Genomic DNA, 18197 nt, shown 5'->3' on the forward strand with positions numbered 1-18197 from the left:
ACAGGCTGGCAGGGCTTCAGGTGAAACATCTCTGCCTCTTCATCTCTGAAGGATTGCCTGGTTCTGGGACACAACAGAGGACTAATAGGTAGAAACCAAAGAGAACAGATTTGGCTTTTCATGGTAATAGCAGCCCAGGCTCAATGCCTGCAGTGCTCCAGTCTCTGGATATTGTTTTTTTGAATAATCCCAATTGCCCTATGTGGAAGGTGTTATTGATCTTGTTTTATAGAAGAGGAAAAAGAAGTTCAGAAAGATTAGGTAACTCTTACAAGGCTACAGAGAACTAGAATTCAAACCCAGGTTTGTCTGACTCCTAAGCTTGTGCTCCTAATCACCTCTCCATGTTCCTCTCTTTCAGAAATGCTTGTAAGAATCAGCTCACAATGTGGGGGAAGGAGCTTCTCAATACAGGTCAGAGTGGGACCACCACTCCTGGGTTTTTGTGGATGACCTCACCACTGGGTGGGTAATTGAGCTGGTGCCTCAAATATTATTTCCTTTGTTTAACAGATGAAGAAATTGAGGCCTAGAAGTACAAATGGCCACTCAGGGGGCGCCTGGGTGGCTCAGTCGGTTAAGCGGCAGACTTCGGCTCAGGTCATGATCTCGCGGTCTGTGAGTTCGAGCCCCGCGTCAGGCTCTGTGCTGACAGCTCAGAGCCTGGAGCCTGTTTCAGATTCTGTGTCTCCCTCTCTCTGGCCCTCCCCCATTCATGCTCTGTCTCTCTCTGTCTCAAAAATAAATAAACGTTAAAAAAAAAATAAAACAAAACAAAACAAAAAACAAATGGCCACTCAGGATGCTAGGCACCCTTAGGAGTCAAGATGCTGGACACAGGGCTGAGGGAGGTCTGCATTGCTAGGCCTGAGTCCCAGGCCTGTGGCCTTGTCAACTCCATGGGATAGGGATGGGGGATGGTTAAGCCAAGTCTCAGAGCCTGGACTAGAAGCCTGGCAGTGTGGCCAGTGCACAGGACTATGGTCCTAGGGCTCAAGCCCTTGTTTAGGCCCAAGTAGGCCACTTCCAGCCTTTGAGGTTGTGAAACTGAATACAGGAAAACCATGTAAAATAGAGTCTGGGGGCACCTGAATGGCTCAATCAGTTAAGCATCTCTCTCTCTCTCTCTCTTTTTTTTTTTAATGTTTATTTTGAGAGAGTGTAAGTGCGGGGGGTGGGGGTGGGGGCAGAGAGAGGGGGGCAAAGGATCTGAAATGGACTCTGCACTGACAGCAGTGAGCCTGATGACCTGAGCCAAAGTTGGAAGCTCAACCGACTGAGCCACCCAGGTGCCCCAAGCATCTGACTCTTGATTTCGCTTCAGGTCATGCTCTCACAGTCATGAGATCGAGCCCCAAGCTGGGCTCCATACTGAGCATAGAGCCTGCTTAAGACTCTCTCTCTCCTTCTTCCCCTGCTCCTCCCCCTTCAAAAATAAAATAAAACAAGATAAAATAAAATAAAATAGTCTGTAGGCCAGAAGGGGGGTAGTTCTCACACCCTACCAATTTGTCCTCAATTGCAGACCCCAAAAGGAAGAAGCATACCTTGCATTTTCCAACAACACAGAACCTACCCTACTACCCCTGCAAGAGGGAGACTTTTTCTTTGAATAGCAACAGCCCAGCCAATGAGAAGATGCCACAACTCAGCCAATGAGAAAAAAATCACCAGCCTCCAGTGGACTTTGTTCAAAGTAGCCCCTCTCAACATCCTCCTTTTTCTCTATAAAATAACATTCCTTTCCTTTGTTCTCTAGACTTGCCTATGGGTTGCTATAGCTTGCATGCCCTGAATTGCAATTCCTCTATTTTTTTAATAAACCCATTTTGCTGGTAAAATAACTGGATGTTTTATTTTCAAGCTCAACAAAGTCCACCAACTCAGGCTTTGAATCCTGCCTCCAGTGCATCCCAGCTATATGACCTTGGGCAAGACATTTACCTCTTGGAGCCTCATCTATAAATGGGGATGAGGGGCGCCTGGGTGGCGCAGTCGGTTAAGCGTCCGACTTCAGCCAGGTCACGATCTCGCGGTCCGTGAGTTCGAGCCCCGCGTCAGGCTCTGGGCCGATGGCTCGGAGGCTGGAGCCTGTTTCCGATTCTGTGTCTCCCTCTCTCTCTGCCCCTCCCCCGTTCATGCTCTGTCTCTCTCTGTCCCAAAAATAAATAAAAAACGTTGAAAAAAAAATATATAAATGGGGATGAGTCCTGGCTCATGGGGTTGTGATGAGGATTCCACAAGAGGATGATATAGTAGTGCCTTTGGCACAGTGCCTGTCAGTCAGTGCTCTGTGATCAGCAGCTGTTGTAACAATTGATCATCATGCATCTGTCTTCTCACCTGGAGCGTGGGACAGTAATCCCTGTCATCCTGGTTTCAAGGACATGGTGTTATTTGTGTGTGCTGTGGGGTCAGTGCAGATGGCATTTCTGCCACCCAAAGGCCAGCCCAGCCCTGCAGGAGTAGGGAGACAAATCTAGTTCCCAGGACCAGGAGAAGCTGGGTGACAGCCTCAATCCATCAATGATAACCACAGTCCAGTTAAGCTTTATGGGCCCGGCAGATATTTAAGTGTGTTTCATGTGGGGGCTAGCCCAGTTCTCCTTCCTCAACACATGCTGCTGCTCAGAGCAGGTAGGCAGGTGTGGAGTGGGGGGTGACAGTACCCTGGGCCTCGGGAGACCAGCTATCAACAAGACCCCAAGGGATAGTTGTGGGTCTAGGCTAGAGTTGGATCTCCTGTCTTTAGCAGTTTATGATCTGGTTACTTTTAGCCCTGCAAGTGGAAGAGGATCCCGGGGAAGCCTCTTGCAGGAGAGGTTATAGATCTCAGCTCCCCTAGGCCCATGCCATCCTGGCTTGACCCATGTACACTGAGTTCTGGAGGGGATGGGGATGTGCTCTGTCTGCTCTGCAGCTTCCTCCCCCACGACTACTGACACAGGGTGAAGGCTAGATGTATGTGACCAGAATTGAAGGGAGGTTGCCCGGGGAACGAAGCTTGGTGATAAGAAGGAAAGCTAAGGAGAAGGTTTGCTGGGAAAGAGGGACACTCTGGGGGCAGCTCTTGTGACCTCCTGCTCAGGCCCCCAGCACCATGACGGTTTCGTACACCCTCAAAGTGGCGGAGGCTCGCTTCGGAGGCTTCTCTGGCTTGCTTCTCCGTTGGAGGGGAAGCATCTACAAGCTCCTCTACAAAGAGTTCCTCCTCTTCATCGCCCTATATGCTCTGCTCAGCATCACTTACCGGTGAGGGTGAGGTCTCAGGGCTGGCCTGTGGGGGACAGGGCTGCCCACTTCCCTCTAACCCAGGCTTACAACTGACCTTACCCAGGTTGCTGCTGACCCAGGAGCAGAGGCATGTATATGCTCAGGTGGCCCGATACTGTAATCGTTCGGCAGATCTCATCCCCTTATCCTTTGTACTGGGTAAGGCTCCCTCTAGTTCTCCCTGGTATCCTTCTTACCATCTTCCCTGACCTTTGGGTTGAGTTGATAGCGCTGAGAGTCAGAATTACCCCAACAGCACAGCCTAGAGGTTAACCAGAGCAGGCTCAGCAGACATGGGAGTTGTATCCTGGGTCCAGGATTTCCAGAGGGCTAGACCCTGCCTATCACTTGCTGGACCCTCACTCTGCAAACAAGGGACAAAACACCTGCTGGCTTCAAACCCCGGCTCTGGGGGGAGGGGAGCTGCAGAGAGGTGACATCCCCTTCCCACCTTCATGGAAAGAGGGGCTCAGAGTTAACTACTACTAGTGGCCTTGAGCCACCACTTCTCTACCAGAGGTTTACACTCCTCCATCCTCCGGGCCTGGCTTAGCAAGGAAGAGGCTTTAGGAAGAGGCACTTCCCCTGACATCAAGGCAGGACACTGGAGCCGGATGTGTCCTTCCCCCTGCTTCAGTTCAATCTAGCCTGGACCAGGCGCTCCAGCTGGGGGGCAGGGCACGCTAACTGCCAGACGCTCCCTCTTCCCTTCCTGTCCCCACTTCTGGGGCGGCTGACCAGGTTTCTACGTGACCCTGGTGGTGAACCGCTGGTGGGCCCAGTATACAAGCATCCCGCTGCCAGACCAGCTGATGTGCGTCATCTCGGCCAGCGTGCACGGCGTAGACCAGCATGGCCGCCTGCTGCGCCGTACCCTCATCCGCTATGCCAACCTGGCGTCTGTGCTGGTGCTGCGCTCAGTCAGCACCCGCGTGCTCAAGCGTTTCCCCACTATGGAGCACGTGGTGGATGCAGGTGCGGACAGGGGCCCCTGGGGCTCGGCCGGGCCGATGCAGGTGCCACGCTGGGGAGCCCTGGCACAGCCCACCAGAGCCCGAAGGTGGGCCTCCTAGGAGGAGAGGTCTGACCCCCAAGGGGCATGTCCTAGGCACAGGGGCTGAGTCTGCGCCCCACTCACTTTATCCCCTCAGGTTTCATGTCCCAGGAAGAGAGGAAAAAGTTTGAGAGCCTGAAATCCGACTTCAACAAGTACTGGATCCCATGTGTCTGGTTTACTAACCTGGCGGCCCAGGCCCGGAGGGATGGGAGAATCCGTGATGACATTGCTCTCTGCCTGCTCCTGGAAGTGAGTCTGCTCAGACCAGGCCCATTTATCCTCCTCCTCCTAGCTTTGCAAACCAGAACAATAATTTTAGTAATGAGCACTTAGATGCTGCCAACTTTGTACTGCACACTGTTGGAAGCACTGTACGTACATTAACTCATTAGCCATCACAACAACCCTTGAGACATTATCGGCATCCCTCTTTCACAGGTGAGAAAACTGAGGCAGAGTGGAAAAGAAACTTGCCGAAATCACACAGATAGTTAGTGGAGCTGGGACTCATACATTCTGGGTCCATGCTTGGAACTACATTGCTAAACTGCTTCCCATCACAAGCACTCCCACATTGGTAACACCTCCAACAGCCAACTGGGCCTCTAGGCCTGGTTTGTGTTGGGCTCCCAGTTCTTTCCCCATTCTTCCTTCCTCACCTCCACTGACTTCCTCTTCTTGCTCTTCCACCAGGAGCTGAACAAGTACCGGGCCAAGTGCAGCATGCTATTCCACTATGACTGGATCAGCATACCTCTCGTCTACACCCAAGTAACCGCCTCTCACCTCCCCAGTCCCAGTGCCTACTGCATGTCCTGTGCTGTGTGTGACACTGAGAACTAGAGATGGCACCTGCGCTGGGGCAGTTCAGTCCAGTGAGACACTGAACAACTAAGGGCTCATCCTCAAAGCATCCCCGGACCCCCACTAATAGGACCCCATACCCTCTGATGCTGCCACACCTTGCTACACATTTAGTTCCTTGTCAGAGTCCCTCACTGGACCTCAGGGGTGGGGAGGGCATTTTTCCCTGTCTTACTCGGCCCGGCTTCCTTCTCCAGGTGGTGACCATAGCGGTATACTCCTACTTTGCCCTCTCCCTGATCGGCCGCCAGTTTGTGGAGCCAGAGGCAGGGCCTGCCAAACCTCGGGAGCCATTAGAGCCAGGCCAGGGGCCAGCGTCTACTCTGGGGGACCTGGACATGTATGTGCCTCTCACCACTCTGCTGCAGTTCTTCTTCTATGCTGGCTGGCTCAAGGTGGGCACATAGCGTGTTCATACCAGCTTGTTCTGTAGACATGTGGGTCCACCTCAACTTTGGGGATGGAGAATGGGGCTCTGAGCCCTGAAAACACTGTCTTACAACCTGCAGGTGGCCGAACAGATTATCAACCCCTTTGGGGAGGATGATGATGACTTTGAGACTAACCAGCTCATAGACCGCAACTTACAGGTGCGCCCGGTCCGGGGGCAACTCCCTGTGCTCCCCTCCTTGCCAGCTCTCCGCCTAAGTGTGGAGAGGACAGGAGGATCCTTATGACTTGCTGCCTGCCTCAGGTGTCCCTGCTCTCCGTAGACGACATGTACCAGAACCTGCCTCCCGCGGAGAAGGACCTGTACTGGGACGAAGACTCAGCGCAGCCGCCTTACACGGTGGCCACGGCAGCAGAGGCTCTGCGGCCTTCCTTCCTGGGCTCCACCTTCAACCTTCGGTGAGTGACCCAAGCTGGTGGAGGCAGGGGTTGAGCTGGCACGCGGGCCCCAGGTTCGCGCCCCCACTCTGGGGCGCCAATGGATCGGTCCTTCCTGTTCCCCGCCCTCTCGGGAGAGTCAGTCCCAGGGCGGCTCGGCGCCAAGATCGCTCAGACCTCCCTCCCGTCCGCAGCGTGAGCGACGACCCCGAGCAGAACGTGCAGGTGGACACGTCCCCAGGGTCCGCTAGGCCGCTCCCCGCCGCGCAGACCCCGATGCTCGGCCACTTGTTTGCCGCAGGAGCACCCTCGCCGGCGATCAGCCTCCGGACCTTTGGCCGCGTACGCGGAGCCCCCCGGACCCCTCATCTACTGCGCTTGCGAGCAGAGGAGGGCGGCGACCCCGAGGCCGCGGACCGCATTGAGGAGGCGTCGGTGGGGTCAGGGGACGAGGCCGGGGAGCCCTGAGAAAAGGCTGCCAGGGCCGGGCCCTCTTGCCTGCCTCCCCCAAGCCTGCCTCTGCTCGCTTTCCGCCCCTCGCTGCCCTCCAGACGGCGCTGGTCCTGCCCTCGGACGCCATAGGAACACTTGCTGTGTGCCCTGAGCCAGAGCGTTGGCAGGGCCAGTGTCAGGGCTAGGAATGCGTCCACTTTGGCGGGAGAAGGTAGGATGGCTTGCTTGGGGACGGTGTAGCTAGAAGGATACACGTGCGAGGCCTAGAGGACAAGAACCCAGGTGCACTGTTAATTTCCTGGGGAGCTGGGCCTGTTCTCAAACTTGAGGGAGCATCAGTGTCACTGACGGGCCTGTTCCGAACAGTTATGGGTGCCCCTTCCAGCATTTCTGATTCATTAGATCTGGGACGGAACCCAAGAAGTTGCATTTCTAGTAAATTCCCAGGTGCTGTTGCTGCTGCTGGTCCAAACATTACAATTTGTGTGAGACATAAAAAGATATTGAGGGTATACCTTATCTTGATAATCTTACTCTGAAGAGGGATCAAAGTGTGTGTGCTGGGGGACTTTTGCTTTTCCTATAATATTCTTTGTTTTTGTTTACAATGAGAATATAATCATTGTGCAGTTATGGTTGCTTAAAACTAAATTGGCCTGCTGTGCAGTGGGATAGTGAGGTAAAGATGATATGGAAGGGCTTGGGAATCTGTACTGGAGGCTGATTGAACTCATATGTGAAGGCAGTCTTACACCACCCAGCCTAGACCTTGGGCATTTGAACTTCTGAGTACCACATCCTTCTCTGTACCCCCCAACCAACAGAAGAGACGATGTAAGGGGTGAAGCTGGGGTTCCATCTCTGTGGTGGGCCTACAGTGCTGGGGGGAAATCAGACTCAGACAACACTAGATGGAGTTGCCTGAACTGAGCTCCTCTAAGATTCCTGGCCTATAAATTCAGCCTCCATTAAAGAACTTGGTGAATGCTAAAACTGAATCTTAAGATCAAAGAATTACAGAGGACAGAAGTCAAAGGAGGGCAGAAACAAGAGTATAGAGGTTGAGTGCATGCTCTGGCATTGTTGACTGACTAGATAATGCTGGTTTTGCTACTTTCGTACTGCTGGGTGACCATAGGTTACTGGATACCTAAGCATAGGTCTCCAAATGTATGGAGACAATAGCACCCCCAGGACAGCCATTCACCCGTAAGGTATTTAAGTTTTTTTCACAGGGTTAATAGGAAGTAGTCTTGCTCAGAGCAAGAATGGTCATCTGAAGGCTGTGGACATGAATACTGCCTGGATCCAAGACTTTTTAAAAAAGATTCTATTCATAAATTATAAGTAGAAGGGGAAGTATAGTTTTTTGGAACTCAAATTAGGAAGTAAAGGCAAAGTGTTTAGTGTGGCTTTGCTGACCCATACCAACTCCTGACTCATACCTCTCAGTCAACAATAGCTAAAATTAAGGTGTTGCATTAAGATAATCACTGGATGGAAAGGTGGGGCACAGGCCTCCCCAGAGCAACGGTAAGGTGTCAGAAGGTTGGGTTGATCTGTGTCCTGAAGTTTTTGTACTCAAAAGTGGTGGCTGTCATCTTTTCCTATTGTCTCTTCACAGAAGTCTGCAATTTTGCCAAGCTAATGAACCAGTTGGGTGTTCACTTCTTTAACTCTTAAAAGTTACATACTTACACTTTCCATCAACTTCAACTTCGATAAAATCTTGTTTTTTAAGAAATTAATTTAGGGGCGCCTGAGTGGCTCAGTCGGTTGAGTCCGACTTCGGCTCAGGTCATGATCTCACGGTTCGTGAGTTTGAGCCCTACATCGGGCTCTGGGCTGACAGCTCAGAGCCTGGAGCCTGCTTCGGATTCTGTGTCTCCCCGTCTGCCCCTCCGCTGCTTGCACTCGGGTCTCTCGCATTGTCTCAAAAATAAACATTAAAAAAATTTTTTAATAAAAAATTAATTTAGCACACTGGAGTGCTTGCTACGTTGTCCTGTACTTCCAGGTACTGGAGACAGAGCAGGATACAAACATACCTGTTAACCCGGAATTACATTCTAGTAGGACAAGACAAAATGAGCAAAATTTATGCCCAACTAAGGGATAAGGAGAAAAAGGAGGAAAAGATACAGCATTGAAGGGACTAACTTAAAAAACTGTGATCAGGGGCGCCTGGGTGGCTCAGTCAGTTGAGCGGCCGACTTCGGCTCAGGTCATGATCTCGCAGTCCGTGGGTTCGAGCCCCGCGTCGGGCTCTGTGCTGACAGCTCAGAGCCTGGAGCCTGTTTCAGATTCTGTGTCTCCCTCTCTCTGACCCTCCCCCGTTCATGCTCTGTCTCTGTCTCAAAAATAAACATAAAAAAAAAACAAACTGTGATCAGAGAGGAAAAAAACGACTGTCTAAGTAAGACCTGGAGAGTAAGCCATGTGGGTATTTGAAATAAATTGTTTCCAACAAAAGAATAGCAAATGAACATACATTATTTACTCAGTAAGGCCAGGATCATAGGCACTATAGAAAAAGGGAGCAGGTCATGTAGAGTTCCATAGTGTTTGGTTAGGCTTTTGAGATGGTAAGTTGCCCTGTCAAAAACCTGATATATTTTTTTAAGTTTGAGAGGGGGTGCCTGGGTGGCTCAGTTGGTTCAGCATCCTACTCTTAATTTTGGCTCTGGTCATGATCTCAAGATTCGTTGAGTTTGAGCCCTATGTCGTCAGGCTCTGAGCTAACAGCACAGAGCCTGCTTGGATGCTCTCTCCCTCTCTGCTCCTCTACTGCTCACAGTCTTTCTCAAAAGAAATAAAAAGTTCAGACTGCATGCACGAGGGATGAGCAGAATGAGAATCCTATGCTAGCTCTGCGCAGAGCCCTACATATGTCTTGATCTCATGAACTGACTGAACCACCCAGGTGGCCCCCAAAAACTGTTTTTTTTTTTAAGTTTATTTATTTTGAGAGAGAGCATGAGTGGGGGAGGGGCAGAAAGAATCCCAAGCAGGGTCTGCACTGCCAGCACAGACCCCAGTGCAGGACTTGAACCCATGAGGCTGCAAGATCATGACCTGAGCTGAAACCAAGAGTTGGGACCCTTAACTGACTGAACCACTCAGATGCCCCAAAAACCTGATCTTAAAACTGATCAACAGGGGCGCCTGGGTGGCTCAGTCCGTTGAGCATCCGACTTCAGCTCAGGTCATGATTTCACGGCTCAGGAGTTCGAGCCCCACATCGGGCTCTGCACTGATAGGATAGCTCAGAGCCTGGAGCCTGCTTCAGATTCTGTGTCTCCCTCTCTCTGTCCCTCCCCTGCTCGCACTCTCTCTCAAAAGTAAATAGACCTTAAAAAATTAAAAAAAAAAACAACAAAAAAACTTATCAACATTGCTAGGATTGTGTTGGGGACAACAGAAGCATTGAGTGCTACTTATAAAAAAGTGACTGGAAGGTGGATGGTTTTAAAGGTTGAAGCAATTAAGACCTGGGATTATTAGATGTTAGCATATAAGGGTCAGATGACCCAAGATTTTGATTTAAGCAGCTGTATAAAGACAACTGTTTGCTATAATTAAACAGCTGAGAAACTATTTGAAAAGGAAAAGCTGAAGAATGTTATCCATTTTTAACTGTTCACCTTTGAGAGTCCAATTATGATATACAAATGCAGGTGTTAAGTAGGTTTGGGTTAAAGTTAGAAAAATGCATCATATGGGGGACCAGGGTGGCTTGAGTCCGTTGAGTGCCCAACTCTTGATATAGGCTCAGGTGATCTTGGTGGTCATGAGATGGAGCCCTGAGTCAGGTCCGCACTGAGCATGGAGCCTGCCTGGGATTCTCTCTGCCCCTCCTCTGCTCTCAAAATAAACATTAAAAAAAAATGCATCATAAACCACATTCAATACCTACAATAGACAATGTACAGCCAAGCTGGAGACAAAGAACTGAACTTTGCAGATTTAGCAATGCAGAAACCACTGGTTATCTTGCACACTTTAGTAAGAGGGGAAGGGGGATTAGGTTTCAAAAGAAAATTAACTTCAGAAAGACATTAAAAAACTGAAAGATACAGATACGTAAGTGTGCTCAACTTCCTCAACAATGTACAAAAGAAATTTGGAATACAATTTCCAGGTTTATAGGCTATTCACAAACCCAGGCCGAAAACTTCCAAGCTAAAACCTTAAGACCAAGGTGCACATAGGGAAAGGGTACAGGACCTCTAAAAGGCCAAATTTACAGAGGCAGCATGGCTTCAGGTACCAGTCATGGTCAACACAGTAATATTGGGGGCCCAGTGCTGAGATACCTCCCTTACACAATTTCTGCTTGCCCTGCATGCCACATCCCTGTTCCCACTAAACACTAGCCTTTGGGGTGAGAAATGCTCCCCCTTACGGACATAGCCCACACCTAAGGCTGGCCTTCAGGCAGAGTGAGCTGGGACACTCTACGGTTTCCCAAGCAATCAGATATTCACACACGAATACAGGGCAGAATAAACACCTTTTATTACATGACCGAAGATAGGAAGGAAGAAGATTTATTTGCCTTTCCGGGCTTTGATTTTCCTCAGATAGAACTCTAGCTCCTTGCCCTCCAGTACATAGCCATCTGCTCGGCCACACTGGCCTGGTCTTGAAGCGATGCATGCTGCAAGAGAGTATGCATTCATTAGCAAAATGACAATGTGGCCCTATCCAAACCTAGGTATTGCCTTAGAAGTCCATGTTGGTTTAGGTATCCTGGGGGGGTGGTGGTGGTGGTGGTGAGGGCAAGCTTGAAGCCCACTGTCTCCTCAGATAAGACTTCATCGTCACTTAAAAGTCAGTAGCAGAACTGGACAAAGTTTTCATCACTGAGACAGCCCCCTCAGCCCACACATGCATGGACTTCTCAAAATACTTCTGGGAGTTAGAGGCAGAGGGCAAGCTTAGGCCTACGGACTCCTGCCCACTATTTCCCATTTGAGCTTCATACTAATGGGATGACCACATGTTCTGAGTTTTGCTTGCATTCTGTTATCATTTAACTCTCCTGGTGAAGCCTCTACCACAAGGCTGGCCAGTAAAAAGAACAAAAGAGGCAAGAATAAAATGCAGAGGATATACAGTTATCCGGACACCCCCTCCCCCGAGGCAACAGCTATCTCACCAAGAAGTTTGCCCTGCTGGAACTGCTCCTCCAGAAGACTGCTTATTTTGGCATTCTTTTTCCTCTCATCATATTTCTTCTGAATTTTCTTTGATCGTTTTTTGTTTAAAATCTCTTCCTCCTCGGGAGTCTAAATGAAGGAGACAGATGACTTAGCTGGAGCTCCGCAAGCACTGACTCAAGGAAGGAATGTCCTCACAGCTTTGGGCCCAGTACATCCCAATCCCTGCTGCCTTCCTCAGCACTAAAAGCTTTCATCTCTTTCCCTTCAGCAGCAGAACTGGACGCAGTTTTCATCATAAGAAGGCTGCAATGAGGCTGGCCTCCCCCGCCCAACAGGGAAGTTGGCACCCCAAAAACGCACCAGCTTGGCCCCCTTCTTGCGGCCCAGGGGCAGTGCATAGTGGGACTCGTACCACTGCCGGTACGGTGTGCTGTCAATGAGCACGATACAGTTCTTCACCAAGGTCTTGGTGCGGACCAGTTCGTTGTTGGATGCATTGTAGACAACATCAATAATCCTTGTTTTGCGCGTACAACCTGCTCACAGGAGAAATTCAGAATCAAGTCCTGTAAACAACTGGCTTTGTTGTTCCCTGCACATCCTACCCCATAGTGCCTAAGGAAAAGGGAACTCTAAGCCGTTACCCAGCCACAGGGTGTCAGCTCATCTTCCACAAAGTCACCTTTCCAGAGATGGCTGGCAACCACACATAAATAAGGTCTAGATTCAGCCCCAATCCCTGAGGCTATAGGACTTGAGACAAAACAGGATAGAGGGAATTCTCCAGCTACCACAACCTTAAGATCTTTCAAACAAAGAGAAACTTCAGTATCTTGATGGAGGCCAAGGACTTCCTGTTAAAAAGTACCTACTGAAGCTTAGGAAATTTTAGGGATTGAGTTCCCACCCACTCCTAGAGGGCCTCACTCACACTCAGAGCCCCAGGAGAAGTTCCCCACGTCCAGCCTCAAGGCACGGTACTTCTTATTGCCTCCCCGAACCCGGACTGTGTGTATACGGCGGGGGCCAATCTGGAAAACACAAGGAGACAGGAACTAGGTTATCCAAGAGAGCAAGACAACAAAGGGAAGGGTACCCAGGCTGGACGGAGGCAACACAGTCAGTGTAACTATGACAAGTCCCAGCATTGGCAAGTGGCACACAGGTGACCAAGACGGCCACAACCACGCCTAAGGATACTTTTTCATCACTCTAGTTACCTCCAAGAGGAAAAACCTAACTCCAAACACTGAAAACTAAGTCTCTATTCAACAAAAATACTAGGTTTCTGACTATCATTTGAGGAGCCCATCCCCTCCAAGTGCCCTTTAAGTCCTAGTACACAGCATCTGTCTCCATGCAATCTCTTTAGTCTCAACCAACAGGTAAAGGTGAGGAGGCCGCCCAGTCCCCTAGACAGATCACAGAGCCCTGCAAAGATTCAACCACCACAAGCAGGGAGCCAGACCACGCCGGAGACTAGGGGGACGCGAACGCCCCGCACGCACCTTAGTGTTGGCAGCGGGGCGTCCCAGCTCATACTTCCGCTTCTTGTGGTAGGGCTTTCTCTTGCCCCCGGTCTTGCGGCGCTTGTGCCAGTTGTCCCGAGAGATGCCTACATGCCGGAGCGGGGACGGAAGCTTTAGCCATTGGGCCTCGGGCCGGCACCTCGCAAGCCCCAAAGCCCCGCGCCGGACGGGCCGCACGCTCAGCTCTCCAAGGTTGGTTCCCCCACTGCGCACTCGGGAGTTTACAGCATTATCAAGGTGTCATCATCCACATGCGGCCCAGCCCGGGCTCCTTCCCATGGCAGCCATGTTGGTATGCCTGCAACCCCAAGCTCCTACAGCCCCTGGAGGGGGCCTCGGCGGCCAGAACCCGAGCACCACCCTCCTCGTGGCTGCTCCGTGCTAGGGGTCGGGGCGCCCGCACTCCTGACTTGACTGCGAGGCAGGATGGCGCCGGATCGAGCTCGTCCCCCTTCCCGGGCCCCGAAGCAGAGCGACACTCACCCATCACTCTCGGCGCTGGCTGCGAAAGGGAAAACGCAAAGCCTCACGGTCCGGTTTGTAAAACGCAGTCCCGCCCCTTTAACGTGGTTTCTGCGCGCCGCTGTGAGGATCCCGGAGTCTGAGTGCGACGTCACTGACGTTTCTGCGACAGTACCGCGGACCTCCCGCTCCGAGAGGGGCCTCTGCGCTCCTAACTCGTGGACAGCGCTGGACCCGCGTTTGCTGCCGCTCGCTAGAGGTTGAGGGCTTTAGGGTACATCCGAGGTGGAGTCACCTGGCTTTACGCTTTGAAAAGACTCGTTTTAGAAGCTGGGCGCAGCTGCGATGGGAAAAGGTGGAAGGCAGCAGGGAGGGAAACGAGTGGTGGACTTAGGTTTGGTTCTGAAGGGTTTGGTGATACATTGGACTTGGAGGGAGGGGGTTAGGGAAAGGGGTGTGTGTCGAGGATTACTAATTCCTCACGTGATGAGTTGGATGAAAATCGGTGCCTTTTACTGAGATGGGGTAAACTAAGGTAGGAGCGGTTCTGGTCATGTTCATTTTGAGATCTTGGTGCCCTCTAAGTGGGAATGACGGGCAGCTGGATGTTCATGTCTTGGTCATCCTTATGGAAGAAATTTGGACAGAAGATGTTACTTTGGGAATCATTACTATGCAAATGTAATTAAAGTTTCCAGAATGAATGGCATCTAGGGAGAGAGCATAAAGCACACTTTTCTTGTAAAATGTACTAAATAAATACTTTAGGCTTGTGAGATACAGAGTCTGTGTCACAACTACTCGACTTCGCTAGTGTAGTGTGAGAGTAATCCTAGACAATAGTAAACAAATGTGTGTGGCAGTGTTCCAGAACTTACGATACTGAGATTCATCTCTCATGAACCATTACGCTTTTGATTTTTTACAAACATTTAAAAACGTAACAACAACTCTTGGCGCACGGGCTCAATCAGCATACTGTGATGTGCCAACCCTTAGCATAAAGAAATACAGGAAAATGTTCTAGGTCCAAGGCTTGAGGAATATGAACATTTAAGGCCAGGTAAAGAAAAACTGGCAGAGGAGACAAGGAGCAGTTAGACTGACAGGAAGAAAGCTAGCATAATATATCATGGTCTAATGCTACTGTAAAGGTTAGTAAAGGTCTAAAAAGGGATTCTTGGATTTAGTAACTTGAAAACCTTTTTTTTAAATTTTTAATGTTTTATTTATTTTTGAGAGAGAGAAAGAGCGAGCGAGCAAGCAGGTGAAGGGCAGAGAGAAAGGGAGACACAGAATCCAAAGCAGGTTCCAGGCTCTGAGCTGTCAATACAGAGCCCGATGTGGGGCTTGAACTCACGAACCTCGAGATCATGACCTGAGCTGAAGTTGGACACTTAACTGACTGAGCCACCCAGGCATCCCTCCCCACAACAATGAAATTTTTAAAAAATAATAAGAGAGGAGACTGGCTGGTGGCTGGAGGGGAAACGGGTCAAAGGGCAGTATTTAAAGGAGTAAATTGCCTAAAGGAGTCCTTCACACTCTGCTCCCAATCCTATCACAGCCCTTTGAAGGGATTCTCTCATTGTCTTTGCTCAAAATCTCACCTCTATGTACAAACACACGTGGGAGGACTTTTCTGAGCCTGCTGCTTTCTAAAGTAACAATGCTTGGGGTGCCTGGCTGGTTCAGTCAGTAGAGCATGTGACTCTTGATCTCTGGGTTATGAGTTCAAGCCCCATGTTGGGGGTAGAGCTTACTTTAAAAAAAACAACAATCAAGGGGTGCCTGGGTGGCTCAGTCAGGTAAAGGTCCTACTTTTTTTTTTTTTTTTTTAATATTTATTTATTTATTTTGAGAGAGAGCAAGGCTGAATGCGGGAGGGGCAGAGAGAGAGAGAGAGAGAGAGAGAGAGAGAATCCCAAGCAGGCTCTGCACTGCCAGCACAGGGCCCAACTTGGGGCCTCTCAGGTCATGAACCCTGAGATCATGACTGGAGCCAAAACCAAGAGTCTGATGCTTAACTGGCTGAGCCACCCACGTGCCCCAAGCACCCTACTTTTGATTTCTGCTCAGGTCGTGATCTCACAGTTTGTGAAGTTGCCCCATATTGGGCTATGTGCTGATGGCAATGGGCCTGCTTGGGATTCTGTCTCTCGTTCTCTCTGCCCCTCCCCCACTTGTGCGTGCTCTCTCTCTCAAAATAAATAAATAAACTTAAAAAGTAAATAAAAGGGGCGCCTGGGTGGCGCAGTCGGTTAAGCGTCCGACTTCAGCCAGGTCACGATCTCGTGGTCGGTGAGTTCGAGCCCCGCGTCAGGCTCTGGGCTGATGGCTCGGAGCCTGGAGCCTGTTTCCGATTCTGTGTCTCCCTCTCTCTCTCTGCCCCTCCCCCGTTCATGCTCTGTCTCTCTCTGTCCCAAAAATAAATAAAAAACGTTGGAAAAAAAAAAAAAAAAAAGTAAATAAAATAAATGGGAAAAAAACATGGTCACTTCAAAACACACAAAAAAAGCATTTGACAAAATCTAATGCCTTTCATGATAAAAATACTTAAACTAGAAACAGAATTGAACTTCTTCCACGTGAGAAAGACCATCTATAAAAACCCATAGGTAGAATCAAACTTAATGATCAGGAACAAGACAAAGACATTAACTCTCACCACCTTTTTTTTTTTTTTTAATTTCTGGGAGGAGGGCGCAAGTGAGCGAGAAGCAGAGAGAGAGGGAGGGAGAATTCCAGGAGGGGCAGGGAGAGAAATTATTATTACACTATATGTTACCTAACTTAGATTTAAATTAAAATAAAAAAAAAAAAAAGGCAGCACCTGGGTGGCTCAGTTGGTTAAGCATCCGACTTCAGCTCAGGTCATGATCTCATGGTTCGTGGGTTCGAGCCCCGCATGGGCTCTCTGCTGACAGCTCAGAGCCTGGAGCCTGCTTCAGATTCTGTGTCTCCCTCTCTCTCTGCCCCTCCCCTGTTCACACTGTCTCTCAAAAATAAATAAATGTAAAAAAAAATTTTTTTAATGTGTTAAAAGTGACAGTGCAAAAATGAAGAGAGAAAGTTATAGAGGACTTGATGAATCTTATTTCATGATTTAATTTTTCCAAGTAATCTGTACACCATACATGGGACTTGAACTGCGATCAAGAGTCACATACTCTACCAACTGAGCCAGTCAGGCACCCCAACATGGATCTTAAATGCTAAGACCTCATATTGTATGATTCCATTTATATGAAATGTCCAGAATAGCAAGTCCATAGAGAAAGTAGATTAGTGGTTGCCAGGGGCTGGGGGAAGAGGAGATTGGGGGATGACTGCTAATGCGTATTGGGTTTCTTTTTGGGTGAAAATGTTCTTGAATTGGGGCACCTGGGTGGTTCAGTTGGTTAAGCATCCAACTTTGGCTCAGGTCATGATCTCACGTTTCTGAGTTTGAGCCCTGCATCGGGCTCTTTGCTGTCAGCGTGGAGCCTGCTTCAGATCCTGTCTCCCTTGGTGTCTGTCCCTCCCCCACTTGTGCACATGCTGCGCACTCTCTCAAAAAGAAACATTAAAAAAAAAAAAAAGAAATAATGTTCTGGAATCAGTGGTGATGGTTGCTCGATTAAATCAATATACCAAAACCATTGAATTCATAGTATGTGAATTTTAAAAGGGTGACTTTTATAGTACGTGGATTGTATCTCAATAAAGCTGTTATTTAAAAAAAAAAAAAAAGCCCTGGTATATTCAAGAAATAAAGGTCAGTGTAGTTGGAGCGGTAGGAGATGCAGTGTATTCATTCATTTAAAAATATGAATTGTGGGGGCGCCTGGGTGGCGCAGTCGGTTAAGCGTCCGACTTCAGCCAGGTCACGATCTCGCGGTCCGTGAGTTCGAGCCCCGCGTCAGGCTCTGGGCTGATGGCTCGGAGCCTGGAGCCTGTTTCCGATTCTGTGTCTCCCTCTCTCTCTGCCCCTCCCCCGTTCATGCTCTGTCTCTCTCTGTCCCAAAAATAAATAAAAAAAAAAAAATAAAAAAAAATAAAAAAAAAAAATAATAAAAATATGAATTGTGTGCTTACCATATGTTCCAGACGTTATGGATACAGTGTTAAATAAAACAAAAATCTTTGTCCTTATGCGCTTAGCTAGCTAGCTAGCACTTATTTTTTTATTTAATTTACATCCAAGTTAGCATATAGTGCAAAAATGATTTCAGGAGTAGATTCCAGTGATTCATCCCCTACATTTAACACCCAGTGCTCAGCCCAGCAAGTGTCTTCCTTAATGCCTCTTACCCTTTTAGCCCATCCCCCCTCCCATAGCCCCTCCAGCAACCCTATGTTTGTTCTCTATATTTAAGAGTCTCTTATGTTTTGACCCCTCCCTGTTTTTATATTATTTTTGCCTCCCTTCCCTTATGTTCATCTGTTCTGTGTCTTAAAGTCCTCATATGAGTGAAGTCATATGATATTTGTCTTTCTCTAATTTCGCTTAGCATAATACCCTCTAGTTCCATCCACATAGTTGCAAATGGCAAGATTTCATTCTTTTTGATTGCCGAGTAATAC

At 49.1% G+C, this 18197-nt stretch overlaps 2 protein-coding genes and 4 non-coding genes across 6 annotated transcripts; 1 reads left to right on the top strand and 5 right to left on the bottom strand.

Annotated features, from left to right (window-relative positions):
- The first annotated feature begins 3100 nt into the window (after positions 1–3100).
- On the top strand, positions 3101–6510 carry BEST4 (bestrophin 4). The gene is made up of 9 exons (XM_058717655.1): positions 3101–3252; positions 3338–3432; positions 4015–4248; positions 4425–4579; positions 5024–5101; positions 5392–5589; positions 5704–5784; positions 5889–6043; positions 6217–6510. Exons 1-9 carry the CDS (start codon positions 3101–3103, stop codon positions 6488–6490), a joined length of 1422 nt encoding a protein of 473 aa, XP_058573638.1. The 3' UTR covers positions 6491–6510.
- A 4459-nt stretch (positions 6511–10969) lies between these two features.
- On the bottom strand, positions 10970–13781 carry RPS8 (ribosomal protein S8). The gene is made up of 6 exons (XM_058717656.1): positions 13653–13781; positions 13149–13255; positions 12572–12671; positions 12001–12176; positions 11637–11766; positions 10970–11135 (listed from the first exon to the last, which is right to left on the bottom strand). Exons 1-6 carry the CDS (start codon positions 13654–13656, stop codon positions 11026–11028), a joined length of 627 nt encoding a protein of 208 aa, XP_058573639.1. The 5' UTR covers positions 13657–13781; the 3' UTR covers positions 10970–11025.
- On the bottom strand, positions 11276–11346 carry LOC131505887 (small nucleolar RNA SNORD38). The gene has a single exon (XR_009258640.1). It is a non-coding gene; the product is annotated as a small nucleolar RNA SNORD38 (small nucleolar RNA).
- On the bottom strand, positions 11871–11940 carry LOC131505888 (small nucleolar RNA SNORD38). The gene has a single exon (XR_009258641.1). It is a non-coding gene; the product is annotated as a small nucleolar RNA SNORD38 (small nucleolar RNA).
- On the bottom strand, positions 12755–12858 carry LOC131505890 (small nucleolar RNA SNORD46). Its single transcript, XR_009258643.1, has one exon. It is a non-coding gene; the product is annotated as a small nucleolar RNA SNORD46 (small nucleolar RNA).
- Positions 13342–13421, bottom strand: LOC131505880 (small nucleolar RNA SNORD55/SNORD39). The gene has a single exon (XR_009258633.1). It is a non-coding gene; the product is annotated as a small nucleolar RNA SNORD55/SNORD39 (small nucleolar RNA).
- Positions 13782–18197: the final 4416 nt, after the last annotated feature.

The sequence above is a fragment of the Neofelis nebulosa genome, chromosome 2 (genome assembly GCF_028018385.1).
Source record: "Neofelis nebulosa isolate mNeoNeb1 chromosome 2, mNeoNeb1.pri, whole genome shotgun sequence".
In the NCBI taxonomy this organism is placed as follows: domain Eukaryota; kingdom Metazoa; phylum Chordata; class Mammalia; order Carnivora; family Felidae; genus Neofelis; species Neofelis nebulosa.

Coding starts and splice junctions, on each gene's coding strand:
- BEST4 (XM_058717655.1), top strand. CDS start 3,101: ATGACGGTTTCGTACACCCTCAAAGTGGCGGAGGCTCGCTTCGGAGGC. Junction 5,102..5,391: donor TACCTCTCGTCTACACCCAA/GTAACCGCCTCT, acceptor TTCCTTCTCCAG/GTGGTGACCATAGCGGTATA. Junction 5,590..5,703: donor TCTATGCTGGCTGGCTCAAG/GTGGGCACATAG, acceptor TACAACCTGCAG/GTGGCCGAACAGATTATCAA.
- RPS8 (XM_058717656.1), bottom strand. Junction 12,672..13,148: donor GCCCCGCTGCCAACACTAAG/GTGCGTGCGGGG, acceptor TGTGTTTTCCAG/ATTGGCCCCCGCCGTATACA. Junction 12,177..12,571: donor CTTCTCCTGGGGCTCTGAGT/GTGAGTGAGGCC, acceptor TCCTGTGAGCAG/GTTGTACGCGCAAAACAAGG.